A 16,714-nucleotide genomic window follows, 5' to 3' on the forward strand; every position below is an offset into this window, starting at 1 on the left:
TTCAGCACTACACCCATATTAAGAACATAATTTTATTATGCTAAGTGTATAATTTACACTGAAATCATATTAATTATAAATGCACAAATAAGTAAACAAAAGCAATAATTAAAATAATAATTCAACCAAAGAATTGTAAAGAATCATTCCTCATTTTCATACGATATACTAATTATAATCGTTATAAAGTTATTTATTGAATAAATAAATATGTGATTTGTCAAGTTCAGTCAACAAATTCAGGTTAATTTATGGCAAAACATTTTGTTTATTTTAAGTTCATAACATGCTGTACAAGCTGTTAATCCTTTCTTAGTTTAAGAAATTAGATTCTCATTGTTTAAAAATACGACTTTGGGCAGATATCAATCATGACAACTAACAAGCTTAACATGCTAAGGAAGGGTAAGGTCACAACATTAAGCTATCCCAGATACTTTAACATAACTTCCTACTTTGGGATGAGATATACAGATTAAAGCACAGGGCAAAATAGTATTTTTCAATGTTATTAGCAATTCCAGCCACGTTTGTGTGTACATAAAATCTCACTTGAGCTCAATGGATTACACTCTAAACCTACAATCTAGTACACATTTACTGTAATAATTAAAACAATGGAATTCAGTTCCAATTACAAGTAATCCTTGTTGAATGACTGGTCATTCAGCGACTATTCAAAATTACAATGACGCTGAACGACAGAAACTTTCCTTATATGATCCTAACAAATGATATGGGGGACTGCCGGAACTGCTGTTATAAGTAGCAGTGGCCAGGTGAGGTCGCATTTTACAATTCCATTACTTAGCAATGGAGTTCTCCGTGCCAATTACCATAGTTAAGGAAGGGCTATCCGTATACATAGGACTGGTTTCTATGTCAGTTTATTAAATTGAAATTTAGGCTTCCAGAACCCCTATCAGACATGAGAATTATAGGGGGAAATATCTGACATAGATTGTTAATTGACACTAAACAACACAAGCACAGTTCACAGTAGTTTAGGACATTGTCATCGTGACAAGACACACATCAATGCTAATGTGAAAAGCAATGGGCAACAGTTCTCTTCCCCTGCCCTCGACTAAGTTTTAACTACTGCAGCTAGCTCAATGTCCAAAACATACTATAAACCCCATAGCACCTGAGACAGCAGGCTGCAACTGGCAATGGAGCATCTCTTCAACCTCTCAAAGGCCAGCTTATCAGCAAATCATGCATAAGACAAGATAATTTAACAGGAGAAATAAATCATACAAGGAAAGTAGCCAAGAGCAGGAGATGAAACAGGAATGGATAAAATGGAAAGAGCCTTGGGAAAAAGAAAAACAAATCAACAAGAGAACATGAAAACAGGACATTTTACAACGGAAAGGAAGAGAGGAAAATAATACAGAATAAATATAAAGTAAGGAGGTATTACCTTCGCTCGTTTTTTAAAACTCAAATATAACTGAAAGTTTCTTTTTTTGAAAAAAAAAAAGATTGAATCCCCATTAGATGAAGTTGATGTGTCTGCCATCTTTTGATGATAGTTTACAGTGGAGGCTATATCAAAACTTTAGGATATGGGCATTCCATCAGCAATGGAACTTCCATTGTTCTCTCATACTATCAAAACGACAACACAGAAATGTTAAACCTCCAAAGATGATTTGGTGGATACAGCAGACAAAGGGAAGTAAAGAAGTAATTTATCTATTTAGTAATGTCAAGGAGGGATTTTGTGGTTTAATCATTCCTCCCTCTGGCAGTTACAATTCTGACTGATAGATACATATATGGATATAATTATGAATATACAGTGCAATATAGAAATATGTGATGTCATAAAGATTTATTCTTCGCAGACAGGGTGGATACAAATCGATGATTTTTTAAAAAAATCTTAATATTTTTTTATTTAAATCGGATTTTTTTTATTTTTATCAAATTTACTTTAATAAAATTCTTTTGAAACAAAAATCTATCTAATTATAGTTCTCTATTTAAGATACATTAATAATTTAGTTTATTCATGAAATGGAGCTTAGTTATGTAGCATGAGGCTGTATATGCTGCAGTTTGGTAAACTCATTCAATGAATCCAAGCTCTACAAACTGAGATAACATGCACTGCATTGATGCATTCACACAATTTCACAGCAGAGATGACAGTTGCTCTTTACAAATTATGATTTAAATTGAATTGATTTAAATCAAGCCTTTTTACTAGTGATTTAAATCGTGATTTAAATCGACTTGATTTAAAACAAATCCACCCTGTTCACAGATGATGTTTATTCCAGAGTTATTGGGCTATGCATGAAAAACCTTCCCTTTAATATGGTTTCCTCAACCATGTTTCTTCACCAGGTCAGTAGGGAAAGGGAAGGACAAGATTTAGACTGTGCACCTTCAGAAAGGATATTTTAAGGCAATGGTATTTAGACTAAAATATTGATATTCCAACCATAAGTAGCTTTTAAACAATTTTTTGATACGCTAAATTTTAACAATTGTGTTTCTTTTATCACAAGTTAAATCCTCAAATTTTACCTGTCATTGCCCAGAAAGATTTTCCTACATATTCTTGTGTCAAAACAAAAGACACTAAGGACATGCCGCCATTTGTAATTCCAACAAAAAAGCGTGATGCTGCAAATATTTCATAATTTGGAGCAAATGCGGAAACGTATCCAAATATGACATCCAAAAAAAGCCCTGCACAAAAAATATACAACAAAGAAAAATTAATATAGTGCAATCCAACCAGATTCAGAGACTCTATTATATAGTATGGCAAATTTACAAATGGAAAAAAGACAGAAAGGAAATTATTTACCAGGTTTTTTTTTTCATAGTGGTTAAAGAAAACTAGTATAATTATTTTCATCTAAGCGGACACATATATATTCCAGATTTTCTAAAGATATTCTGAAAAATGTAACTTTCTTGCAATATGGATAAGGCAAAATATTGGAAATGCAGTCCAAATGAAAGGTATTTCAGACATGATGCTATTAATGAGGACCCAGAATATGGGGGCAATAAGCTGACTTTGTATAAATATACAAAAGTATGAAGGCTATTGCTTAACGCATTGTAAGCCACCCTGAGTCTCCAGAGAAGGGCGGCATATAAATCAAATTTAAAAAAAAAAATCCTGAATTTAAAATATTGTGGCAAGAAACAATAAAAGTTACATTTATTAAGAAAATGTGTGGTACGAAGATGTGACTATATTAGGTCCTATCCAAAAAAACAACAACACACAAATATGTTAGTTGTTTATGATATGTTTCATTGCTTTCAAGTGAAAATCCCATCCTACTGATGCCTAATTTGAATTGAGTCTCATGATATAGGAGGTTGTCCTCAGCAACCTACATGCTAAGTACTGGTCTAAAACCAATATTCCTGCTAAATTATGCCCATATGTGGCCAAGCAACATTTGCGCACATCCCCCCAAAAACCCCAGCAGCTTCAGGAATTCTCTTCCAGGTATTATGAGCTAGTGCTCTTCAAGAGCTGCATTTCAGCAGAAGAAAAGCTACCGTGTTTCCCCCAAAATAAGATCCTGTCTTATACTTTTTTGAACCCTGAAATAAGCGCTTGGCCTTATTTTCGGGAAGGTCTTATTATTTTGGGGTGCGTGGAGCAAGATGGGGATCCTCTTGCCGTCTTACTTGATTTCCAGCTCTGTCTCCCTAACCCTAATCAGAGAAATGGTGGGGACCAGCTGCGCATACGTTTAAATATTTTCGGGGGAGAGTTTATTTTCGGGGGAGGGTTTAAGGGGAGGGTTTATTATCCGGGGAGGTCTTATTTTGGGGAAAACACGGTGGAGGTCTGGGGAGGGAGTGGGGGGCACAGGAGTGAGATCGGCTGCATATCAAGCTCCAAGCACTGAGAACCAAGCTGGGGGGACTGTCTGACAGAAGGGAAGGTCTTCCCCATCCAACATTTGCTCATTCAGCACGAGTGCAATCCCTGCTGCCCTCAGCACCCTTCCCTCGTCTCCTTTGAGCATCTATGAATTGAGGAATATATGCACCCACTGAGTGCAAAAAGCTGTTGCTTTTGCAAAGAGCCACTGGAGGGTGGGGGGGAGGAGAGGAGGTCCTGGCTGAGCCCGGTAAGGAATCTCAGTAGCACCCCATCCGAGTCCAATGCTGGCAAGGCAGCCATCCCACAAGAGGCTTCCCAGCTCCAACCTGTCCCCAAAGCATTCGCTCCTGGCTTCTGTTTGAAAGGGGCAGCTCCTTAAAGTTATCTGATTTACAGCCAGGGTACAACTAAGGACAGAGCTGGGCTATCCACCCTTCTGCTGGCTTCAGAAACAGTCAGCTCTTAAAGCTTGTAAGAATTTCATCTAGATCCTGAGACATGATCGTCACTTGTTCAGCAACTGCTACCTAGAAATTCACTACTTTTGAACATGGAGGATCCATTTAGCTAGCAAGGTTTGCATTTATTGAGACGCCAATTATTTCTGAGCTGCCAAAAAGTTAGCAGGCGGTCACATGCACCAGGACGCATCTCTGCACCCTGTTGCAGATGGGTTCTGAAATAATACCACCACCCTGTGCAAACTGGAGCCTTTGAAATTATACTCTGATTTGTGTGGGGCTGACTCTCAGCTCAGCAGACCTGGCCTAGAGAAAGAATCCCATCACCTTTCTTTGCCTGGGACTCAGAAGTTTAAGATCTGAAAAAAACCAAAACCCTGAGCTAAAGATACCCTAAGCAAGGTTCCTGTTGTGGCCCGCCAGTGGCCAGCAGAACTGGCAGCAGAGTCAGACAGTGAGGAGGTTGGGGAGGAACATGGGCCAGTCCTGGAGGCTGGGGAAGTCTCGGACGAGGGCTCTGCGTTGGAGACAGAGAGGCAGCCAAGGCCATCTGGCAGTTATCAGCTACCTCCGGAGCTAGACAGCAGTGAGGCAGAGGAACAGCTGCAGCCTGTTCCCAGTGTGCGCATGTGCAGAGCTGCCAGAAGAAAAGAACAGCTAGGAAATCAGGGTCGACTTAGGAGTAAAGCCACAGGTGGACGATCAATGGCCCCTCCCATAGGAAATAAAAGAGGAGCGAAAGAGGAGTGGATTTTTGCAGGGAACAATTCATTTGTTCGGTTCAGGAGTGTGAAGATCTGTCTGTGAATCTCAGAGACTCTGTGCCAAGTCTTTCCTTGCATTTGGAAAATATTTACATGGCAGCTTTCCAAGCTAGATAAGGTCTGTGGTCATAAACTCACCTTTGAAAGACTGTTTGCCAGGCCTTTGCTGAAGGTGAATAAGAGGAATTCACATTCGTTTAATAAAAGGGGTTTTGCCGGGACCAGAATTCTGCTTCATGGTTTTTGGGGAAGTCTAGGTCAGAACAGTTTCTCTCTCTGCTCTCCCCCAACCTAACCTAAGCTTGCCCAGACTATCTCAACTACTGCTCAGAATTTTTCTGCTTTCCTGGCTTGGACAAAAGGCTTGAGGATATTCAAATACATCCATAACATACAACGGCTGTTTAACATCTTACCTGTTAGATATACAGGCTTTCTGCCCAATTTATCTGACAATGGGCCAAACAGTATATTTCCAATAAGTAACCCACCAAAATACAAGGATGAGGCTAGGTTCACTTTGTATGCTTCATGTTTGATTAAATACCACTATGGAAGACAAATAAAAAAAGAGACTATTTTCATTTAAAATACTACCATTCCAGCGATTGCCTCTAATCACAGTAAAGTCCCAAAACTGCTTTGTCCACTCATTTTTCTTTCACTGGAACAATCGCTTGGGGGAGGTAGGAATTTAGTTTTTGTTTTTGAAGGTAAAACCTCAGGAATTGGGTCAAGATCAAATTCCCAAGCTGCTCAAAGGGTTTAGAACTTATGCTATAATATAAAAATGAATGGTAAAAAAGATAATAAGTACATAATAAATAACAAAGAATAAAGAATAATATAAATTATTTTTGCCTAACTATATGCTGTCATATGATTTAGGTTACTGTAACAAGTAGAAGTAGTCCTCATTTAGTAACCACAATTGGGCGAGTAGCAGCTGCTAAGTGGAAAATCACATGGCCATAACTGTGCTTTTCTTTTCTATATCTGCACCATTTGGGATGCTCATCCTGGCATTGGCATAACAAGCAAGAAGAGAATTTATGTTTGCATTTACATTCACTGTAGAGGAGAAAAAAGCAAGTAGGCATAGAGAGGGGGAATGGATCAGGCACAACAGAATTTGCATCCTGAAACTGCTTTTTCCCTCTATACCTCTGCAGTGTGAAGAGAATGGAGAGAAAGGTGGTAGAAGAGAGCAAACAATACACAAAACGGAATACAGCACCCTAGATGATAAGACTCAAGATCCAGATGGATCTTGACAGACTTGAAAACTGGGCCCTATCTAACAAAATGAAATTCAATGTAGAGAAAAGTAAAGTCTGGCATTTAGGCAAAAAAAACCAAAAGTACACGTATAGAGACTGGGTGATACCAGGCTTAATAGCAGTAATTGTGAGAGGGATCTTGGCGTCTTAGTGGACAATCAATTAAATATGAGGCAACAGTGTGCAGCGGTAGCCATAAAAATCAATGCAGTCCTAAGTTGCATTAACAGAGGGATTCAAATGAGGTACTAATACCATTCTATAAAGCCTTAGTAAGACCACATCTAAAACACTGCATCCAGTTTTGGTAAACACACTATAAAAAAGATGTTGAGATTCTAGAAAGCGTGCAGAGAAGAGCTACAAAGATAATTAGGGGACTGGAGGCTAAAACATACGATGAACGGTTGCAGGAACTGGGCATGGCTAGTCTAGTGAAGAGAAGGACCAGGGGAGACATGATAGCAGTCTTCCAATATTTAAGAGGCTGTCACAGAGAGGAGGGGGTCAGGCTGTTTTCCAAAGCACCCGAAGGCCAGACAGGGAATAATGATTGGAAGCTGATCAAGGAGAGATTCAACCTGGAAATAAGGAGACATTTTCTGACAGTGAGAACAATCAACCAAAGGAACAGCTTGCCCTCAGGAGTTGTGGGAGCTTCATCACTGGAGGCTTTTAAGAAGAGATTGGACTGACATCTGACAGAAATAGTGTAGGGTCTCCTGCTCTGGTGGAGGGTTGGACTAAATGACCTACAAGGTCCCTTCCAACTCCGTTAATCTAATCTGTGCTTGTGGTTGCCAGCACCAGTGAATTGGCTTCGATACGTATTTCCCACTGTGTGCCTGTTTACTCTCTTGATTTCTTCCGCTCCAAACTCTCTATGCTGTAAGGAAGGGGGAAAAGAAAGTATAGGACGTACTGACTCTAACAGAGATCACATGACTGAGGGATGCTGCAAAGGTCATAAATGCAGGCATTAATTGTAAAGTTATATTTTTCAGCACCATCGTAACTCCAAATAGTCACAGTGGTTAAGGGAGCACTACTTGTATTTGGGTGTGAATTTTGGCTCTCAGTTTAGGTACAAAGGGAACAACTTTTGGGAAATGTGATCAAAAGGCAAAAGCAATGAAATGGCTATAGTTGTATAAGAGACCCTGGTGACCTTCAGAGAAGCCATTCCACAGATAATCTATTGCAAGACTCTGCTTGTGAGACGAGGTTCTAGGGATCAGATGGGATTACTGCTAATATATCAGCCACCCACCCCAAACTACATGAGGCAGTGGCTGGACTGGCAGTGGAGTTCCCCAGACTAATGGTACTGGGCAGAGGTGGGCTTCAAAAATATTAGCAAGGGGTTCTCTGCCCGGTTGCTGGGTGAGCATGGCCATGGTGGGCATGGCCTAGTCGGCCTCCTGCACCACAGCAGGGGCAGTGGGGCATTTTTGCCCTTCCCAGACTCCGGAGGCTTTCCTTGAGCCTCTGGGAGGGTGAAAATGGCCTCCCCAGACCCCAGAGGCCCTCTGGAGGCCGGAAACGGGTTCGTTTCTGGCCTTCCCAAACTTCCGGTAGGCCCGTTTTTCACCCTCCTCAAGCCTCCGTGTGAGCCCTGCACTTTCCTGCATCCAAAACGGTCTCCTGGGAGGGGAGGGGAGGGGTGGGCGGAGCCACCCAGGAGTGGGATTTGGAGGTTCTCCGAACTGCACAAAATCTTAACTGAATTCCTGCGAACTCCCAGCATACCACCCCTGGTACTGAGGGATTTTAACCTGATCCCTCTGGGCACCAGTTCAGAGGTTACTTGTGAGTTCGAGGCTACATGCCATCACGGACTGATCCAGGTTATGGGGGGCAACTCACACTAGAGCTGGTTTTTATTTTGGGACAGTGGAAACATATTCTGAAACTGGGACATTACCATTAATGGCCTTGGATCACATCAACCCTATGTAGCCTCTCTGAATAGCAGATATAAAAGCAGAGAGCACCCTGCTTTTCTCAGAAATTCTGGGAGATGAAATAACAGAAGAGATGCTAGAATGTTACCAGAACAAGATGAGGGAAAGTATATTGGTCAAGAGTATATTTATGTTTTTTTTTATAAGTTTACTTCTTACATAAAAGACCTCAAAGCACCTTTTAAACTTACACTACAGGAAGTTCTACAATTCTATACATGTGATAAACTCCTACATGTTGATATAATACAGCATTGTCCCTTTAGAGCATTTACATTTCAATGTCTTGTGCCTGAATAGGCTAGAATTTTGTTTTCCACACTGAAAACTATCCTCTTCTTTAACACAGCCAGCTTAACTGGCTTTTTTAAAATATATACTCAGCCGCTATGTTAGTTTTGGCTGGGAACCTAAACTGCATAAAAATATTATTAACTCAAGAAAACAAAACATACTTGCCTCTGTTGCTATAGAAGTGAAGTTACTGGTAAACCTGACGTGTTTTGCAAGAGCTTCTGCACTAGTCAGAATTCCTTCTTGGTCAAGATGATATTCTGGCACAGCTCCCACGAGAACAATAAGCATAGACTGAAAGGCAACAAACACCTTAAAAGGAAAACAAAAAGAGGTAATTTATGGTAAACTGTCAGCTCTCTCTGTCTGTCTCTACTCTCTCTGTCTCTCTCTTTCATATACACACAAACACACACATTTGTTCATGGATCATAGCTTTGTGGGGGGTATTGAAAACATTTCATATACAAATTGGTCTAATATACAGAGTTCCTAGTACACAATATTAATACTCAAATGAAAATATTCTCAGTGACACATACATTCATCCTAGGAGCAATCTGAAATGTATTAATACAGTATTTCATTGATATCTTACATATATTAACTGATTACAATCCAATGTGAATATAGAGGAGACGTATCTAAGAATGGTACAGAACTCTGTGATGTAGGGTTTCCTGCCTGAGTAGGGGGTTGGATTAGAAGACCTCCAAGGTCCCTTCTAGCTCTATTGAATTGAATTGGGAGGGGGGGGGAACCTCCTCTGCCAACTCACCACCCAATCATTACAGCACAATTCAACATAGCCAATTCACCGCAGGGACAATTTGCCACTGGTGGCCGGAGGGAGAACCAGGCAGGCAGGCAGGCAGGCAGGCAGGCAGGCGAGCGAGCGATCAGAGTGCAGTGTAGCAGTGGCAGCTGGCGGCTTCCCACCAGAGGGATAGACTCAAGATACAGAAGGATCTTGGCAGACTAGAACATTGTTTTAGAGAGGGCCCAGTGTTCAAATCTATCAAGATCCTTCTGAATCTTGAGCCTCTCTTCCAAGGTGTTAACAATTTTCCCCAGTATGGTGTCATCTGCGATGTATTCCCCTTCTATCCCCTCATCTAGATCATTTATAAAGATGATGAAGAGCACCGGGCTTAAGACAGAACTTTGGGGGACCCTACTGCAGGCTTCCCTCCATTTAGATAGAACTTCATTGAGGACTACACACTGAGTACATTTGGTCAACCAGCTGTGAATCCATAAATGTAGTTCCAACTCTGTTGTTCTGTTATTCTATTATTATAAAGAATAATATCGGAATCTTGAAAATCTGAGAGAATTCCTCTTCCTCTAATAGCAAAAGAGAATAGAGGGACAATCAAGTTTCTTCCTGATTTTCCTGTTTTTCCAGGCTGATGTTTTTGTAATGGGCATTCATATAAGGTAAATGTAAAGGTTCCCCTCGCACATATGTGCTAGTCGTTCCCAACTCTAGGAGGCGGTGCTCATTTCCGTTTCAAAGCCGAAGAGCCAGCGCTGTCTGAAGACGTCTTCGTGGTCATGTGGCTGCCATGACTAAATGCCAAAGACGCACAGAACGCTATTACCTTCCCACCAAAGGTGGTCCCTATTTTTCTACTTGCATTTTTTACGTGCTTTCGAACTGCTAGGTTGGCAGAAGCTGGGACAAGTAACAGGAGCTCGCCCCATTACGTGGCACTAGGGATTCGAACTGCTGAATTGTCGACCTTTTGATCGACAAGCTCAGTGTCTTAGCCACTGAGCCACTGCATCCCTGATATTCATATAACCAAGGCTAAATCCATACTCCTCTAGAAACATTCTAGAATCACGGGAACCAATTTTCTCCCAGAACCCTCCCATATAACAAATCACAGACTCCAATTGAGTTATAGATAGCAATAGTGCCACTATTGGCACTATTTCATGCCACTATCCTTCTGGAGGATGAGATGTACCAGTCTTTGCATACACTCAGGACTATCAATCCTTAAATACCTACTTTACTTAAGAAACATTTTCACAACTTATACAGGTAATCCTCAGATGGCAATTGGGATGGAATCTCTGTTCCCAAGAGATGCAGTTGTAAAGTATCATGTCACATGATCACAATGTTTAGCAACAGTAATCCTGGTTGCTGTTGCAACCGCAGGTCTGCACAGGTCCTTAAGAGAGGACCTTACATGACTGGAGTTCTAGGCCAGCAAGTGTTAGCTTTAGGTGGGTGGGAGAATGCCACAGGTGGGCACTTCTGAGGGCAGGTGGGCTATGGAGTGGGGACTGCTACTGAGCCAGATGGGCATGGTGTGTGTGTATGTGTGTGTGTGTGTGTGTGTGTGTGTGTTGGGATCTTGTGTTCCACAGCAGGGCCCCTTGGAAGAGAAAGCAGCAGGAGGACGTATGGAAGCAACTTCTGGCTTCCCTATTGACTTTGCTTATGGGAAACTGGCAGGGAAGCTCACAAATGGTCTTCAAAGATAAACAAGTTGCCTCCTGAAAAAGCACCTTTGGGACTCACAAATGGTAATCACGCGACCTTGGCTCGCTGCCATGTTGCAAGCACAAGGCATTTCCTGACTTTACAAGGCTTAAAGAAATAGTTCCCCCAGCCTTGACCACGTTTATTCATTACTTTCCCCTATATTCCATATTTTTCTGACATGCCTTGAAGGTCCCTTCCATAAATATTGCCTTCTGGTGGGAGCTAGGAAGGCTCCTTTTCCCATAGCAGCCCCTACCCTGTTGAATACCCTTCCCCCAGCAATTCAGTAGCCCTCACTCTTTTCGCCTTCTGGAAGGTCATAAAAAGCTGGTTCTTCCCCCAGGCACTGGGATACAGTAAATCCGTGATGGTGAACCTATGGCACACGTGCCACAGCTGGCACACAGAGCGCTCTCTGCGGGCACGCGAGCCATCGCTCAGCTCAGCTCAACCATGCATGAGTGCATGCGCGGCTCCCACCGGCCAGCTGATTTTTGGGATGTGCGGGGGGCAGGGTGCATGTGGGAGATGTGCACGCATGTGTGAGGAGGGCATGTGCATGCACGGGGTGCAGGAGTCATGCACACATGTGCGGGGGGTGGGGGTGGAGCTGCAGGGAGGCCTGCTAGGCACAAAACAGGGGGGGCGGGGGGTGCAGCCCCCTCATTGCTTGTTTTTGGGCCCAGGAGGCTGCAGGGAGACCTACTAGGCCAAAAACGGGAGCGGGAGGGTCATGTGCGGGGGGCAGGGAAAGCATGGGGCCGTCGCATGTGCATTGGGAGTGGGGAGGTGCGCACGCATGCGTGGGAGGCACCCATTGCATTATGGGTGCCGGCATGCACGCATGCTGTCGCACGTGCTTTCGGCACACAGCAAGAAAAAGGTTAGCCATCACTGCAGTAGATGATTTGCTGGGGGCATGTCAAGAGGATGATAAACTGGTTAACCCCGGTAACTGAGTTCAAACATGCTTGGGATGAACACATGTCTATCATCCGACAAAAATTTAAAAACAAAATTAAAATTAAAAAATAAAATAAAAAAAACCTCAAGGGCAGACCGGATGACCATTAGGTTTTTTTCCCCCTCCTGTCGGTTTTCTGTGTTTCTATGACTGAAGCACTGTTTCATTTTTGTTCCATGTGTTTCTTTTCCTTCTTTTTTTTTTAGGGCTTGAGGGCTTATTGTAGGTGTAAATCTTTTAAATAAATATGTGATAATTTCGCTTCTCCTCTATGAGGCAAAGAAGAATACAAGCCTTGGTGAAATCATTTCAATGAAAGCAGGCCTTGCTGGGCCTACTCTGACTGACCTAAATTCTGCAACGGGTTGCATTGTCACTACAGGGACCACAATCCTTTGAGATAGAATAAATCAACCTTTTCTTAACAAACCCTTTGCTCATCCATAATGATGGTATTTCAAATATTTAACAGGCAAGTTTATCAAAAACAAACACCCTTCCTCTCCCCTCCCCAAGATAACTACTGACTTCCCAACTATGCTGGACAAAGCTGCACTTCTAAGAACCGAACTTTGTTCATGTTTAATATGAGACTATTTGAGTATTAGGAAATGTTTCATAGGTTTTTAAAGAGCAAAGGTAAAAGCTCCTGCTGCACCTTTATCTTCTTCTTTGTGCCAGGACTTCTCAGACTCTAGATCAGTGCTGGCAAACCTTTTCAGTACCAAGTGCCAAAACGGGAGTGAGCGAGCGTGCGCAGGGGGGGCACCGGAAAGCAGAAGAGAAGCTCCCCGGAGTGTATGCGCAGGAGCGCCAGAAACCAAGAGCAGCTCCCTGGCATGCACGTGCAGGAGTGCCAAAAATGGCAGAGCAGCACTGGAAAACGGAAGAGCGTGTCCCTGGCTCACATGCCTGGGAGTGCCAAAAACTAGAAGAGCAGCTCCCTGGTGTGCATGCGTGGGAGCGCCGGAAACCGGAAGAGCAACTGAGCTTACAGTTTCCGGAGGGTGCATGCGTACCTGTCACCTGGTCTTCTGGCATGCATGTGCGCATGGAGACTAGCTGCCCAGCGCGCATGTGCGCACTGGAACCCGAAAGAGCAACAGGCAACAGCTGGCATGCTCGGAGAGATGGCTCTGCATGCCACTTCTGGCACGCGTGCCATAGGTTCACCATCACTGCTCTAGATCATGAAATACACACAGTGGCATTAGCAACGGCCAATTAGCAATGGTTTTAAAAGGCTGATTAGACTTAACACATTTCCAAAAGTCACTTCTGTTTATCTGCAGAAGGAAAGAGGAAAGAAAGGAAAATCTGCAGGAGGAAAGACTCGAGGGAGTTTTAAAAAATGGCTCTAACCATCTGTCAAACCTATTGAAAGTTTTATCTATTATTATTCAATGTTAGTTGTAGGAATTAATCATTTTACAGGTTTGAAAGTTTGAAAATTAGTGATGTCGGGGATAGAAAAGGGGGTGCAGCCTTATAGTGTGGCAGTCTGCATGTAAAATTAGTCAAGCAAGAATAAGCATAGAAGCAATATGACTTTTTAACATTTATTTTTAAAACAAATCCTTAGGATTTTAAGTAATGAAAGCCATTATAAAAATGACATAGAACTCACACCAAAGTTTCCTTTCAGCTGCTTCCTTTCCTTTCCTTTGATGGTCATATTTGCATATTATAGTGTTAATTTTATTTATAATTATATGAGCCCTATTTGCAATGAGACATTAATGAAACACATTTCTGATAACAGGCTTAGATTTAATTTGGCTAAATCTGGTGGGACAGGATGGAGGATATAAAGCAGAAAGTGAGCAAGCCATAACCTGCATGCAACACTCCCATCTTTAGTTAGGCCTCTTCATGCGACTCCCTTAAGCCACTGAAAATTGCTTTCTCAAGGCAAAAGAAATAGGCAAACTAAAAGCCTGGATAGGCAGAATGTCCTATAAAACTAAATGACTTCAAGAAAGAATTTAGGGTCTCAAAATGTAACTTGACTTTGAGGTAACTAGTCTTTGTTCAACTTTAAAAAAACAAATAACCATAGAGCCTTTTATGGTAAATAGGTTGCCAAATTCATCTCCAGAACAGAGAGACTGATAGAGAAGGTACCATGAACCCAATAACCGAATCAATAGTAGATGAACACTCCATTTTCAACAATCTGATTCCATATTTCTCCCGTGATATATCTATACAAGCAAAATAAACTTTTATTAAATCCGTATGTCTTTTCTATAAGGTTAAAGAGGGCTTGTACAAGCATTTCCCTTTATTGTATCCTCACTGCAACTACTGGTATCTTGTGGTCTAAACTATGCTGAGAAATTGGATGAGTGGGCTTGAATTTGTAGTTCTCCTCACTTGTAGTTCAACTCACTAATGAATCTTCTGGAAACTTCAATTTTCTCCCAGTATTCTACAGCTCTCTGAATTGTCGGCCAATAAAGCAATATTGACAAGGAATTCGGAAAAACAATCCAATACAGCTGGAGAAAAGTTCTAATATCCTGTAGTTGGATTAATAGACAGTCTGATAAATATACTGTATAAAAGAAAAACACATTCTTATGTGTCACTTTTACCATTCATATATAGATTGACAAATTAAGTTTGTCTCTTTCACCTTCTTTGTTGTACCATGTATTTCAGTGGAGAATACTTTCCAACACATAAATATTCCTGTAAAATTTATATTTACGGGACCGCCTGCTACCACCAATAGCCTCCCACCGGCCAGTACGCTCCCATAGAGAGGGGCTCCTCCGGGTGCCGTCGGCCAATGTCGACTGGCGGCCCCTAGGGGAAGAGCCTTCTCTGTGGGGGCACCTACGATCTGGAACGAGCTCCCCCAGGAGATACGGAGGATCCCGGATCTGCGCACCTTCCGTCGCGCGCTCAAGATTTTCTTATTTCATCAAGCTGGCCTGGCCTAAATCTTTTCCCCTTTTAAATGTAAATGTTAATTTGTTTTTAAATTATTGGGTATTTTAAATTTGTCTCAGCCAAATTATTTAATTCGTTTTTATTCTATTTTAAATTTTTGTATTTATGTGTTTTATTCTGTGGCTGTTCACCGCCCTGAGTCCTTCGGGAGTAAGGCGGTATATAAATCCAATAAAATCAAAGCAAATCAAATTAAAATATAGCACAAATAGGTTGAAATATATTTTAAATAAATATATGCACAACCCAAGACAGCACTGGGGGGGAAAAAGACAGTGGCCATTAAATATTCAGAGCTGTAACAGGTAGTCTTACAACTCAATGGTGTTTGGAGATTCGGAAGTTAGTCATTCCTATTTTCCACTTGGCAAATTCTCTGCCAATGCAGTGCTAAATTTGTGAAACCCATCTGACCCCTCATCTTAATATACTCTAATTCTGGGTAGCTCACAGCAGCAATAAAAACATGTAAGAAACCATTTACAACCACCAAGCAAGCACAAGAATTTTCAATTCAATTGTATAGAAGGTGAAGGATGTGTGTTTGTGTTTTATTTTTATAATTATAATGGTACACTGAAGCTGGCATTTAATTTCACTGTACGAGGTGCAATGACAATCAAATAAACTAAACTACACTAAACTAAACTAAGGAGGGTGCTTCATCTTGTAATGTAAATCGAGTGAGGCAGCTTCTAATCCACCTAAAGGTAGGGGATAAACAATTTCTACCCCCGCACAGGGGTCTCTAACCAGTGGTCTATGGACCACTGGTGGTCCACAAGAAAATTTTGGTGGTCCGCAGAAAAATTATTTGCATTTTTTTATATTGCACTAAATCCTATTTATCTTTTTAAAAAAATCATATTAGTGGTCCACAGGATTTAAAATTATGAATTTAGTGGTCCCTGAGGTCTGAAAGGTTGGTGACCCCTTGGCAACTTTTAAGCCTGGTGGACTTCAACTCCCAGAATTCCCTAGCCTACAAAGCTTAAAGCAAAGCTGGTTGGGGAATTCTGGGAGTTGAAGTCCACCAGGCTTCAAGTTGCCAAAGTTGGAGACCCCTGCTCTACAATAGTACTCTTTCTCTCTCCCCGTCTGAATTACGTCAGGAAAAAACGGCCATCCAGGAAAGCTGTAAACCCGTGGTTTTTTTTTTTTTTACGACTCCCAAGTCCGAAGAGGAGCTAATCGCTTCCCCCCGAACGAGAGGAAACGAAGCCCACCCCCTGCGCCTCCAGCCGTCTTGGGACAAAGGAGGCGCGCGCGTTTCCTGCCACGCAGGCCACCGTAGGAGGGCGGGCGCTGCCGTTGCCTTGACGACAGCAGCTACGCAACTCCTCCCCTCCATTATGCGCTCGGCGAATGGGAAAGGAGGGGATGGGACCGAGGAGGACAGCAGGGTAACTGGGAGGGGCCCCCCCTCAGTCCCCAAGCCCACCTGTAGCAGCACCAGGAAGGCGGCGAGCTTCTTCTGCTGGGGCCCGAACTCCCCCACCAACCCAAAAGCCTCATCCAGATCCATGGCTCCGTCGGGTCACCACGCTGCATCCCCGTCACGGTCCCCCCGAAAGCGAAGGGCGGGCTCTGGGGAGCGCTGAGCTCGCTTCTCTCCTCGCCTCTCCTCTCCTCTGCTCTGCCGTTGCTTTCCG

At 42.3% G+C, this 16,714-nt stretch overlaps 1 protein-coding gene across 1 annotated transcript in view; it reads right to left on the reverse strand.

Annotated features, from left to right (window-relative positions):
* Nucleotides 1-16,591, reverse strand: part of LOC139318125 (solute carrier family 22 member 15-like) — a 37,211-nt gene extending 20,620 nt beyond the window's left edge. The window contains exons 1-4 of the mRNA XM_070945404.1: nt 16,504-16,591; nt 8,803-8,949; nt 5,516-5,648; nt 2,542-2,706 (exon numbers count right to left, since the gene is read on the reverse strand). Coding sequence (XP_070801505.1) covers nt 2,542-2,706; nt 5,516-5,648; nt 8,803-8,949; nt 16,504-16,587 — 529 coding nt within the window. The 5' untranslated portion in view covers nt 16,588-16,591. The remainder of the gene's footprint in view (nt 1-2,541; nt 2,707-5,515; nt 5,649-8,802; nt 8,950-16,503) is intronic.
* Between the last annotated feature and the right edge of the window lie 123 nt (nt 16,592-16,714).

Source organism: Pituophis catenifer, unplaced genomic scaffold (assembly GCF_029215685.1).
Source record: "Pituophis catenifer annectens isolate HBS135680 unplaced genomic scaffold, rPitCat1.0.hap2 SCAF_6, whole genome shotgun sequence".
Taxonomy (NCBI): domain Eukaryota; kingdom Metazoa; phylum Chordata; class Lepidosauria; order Squamata; family Colubridae; genus Pituophis; species Pituophis catenifer.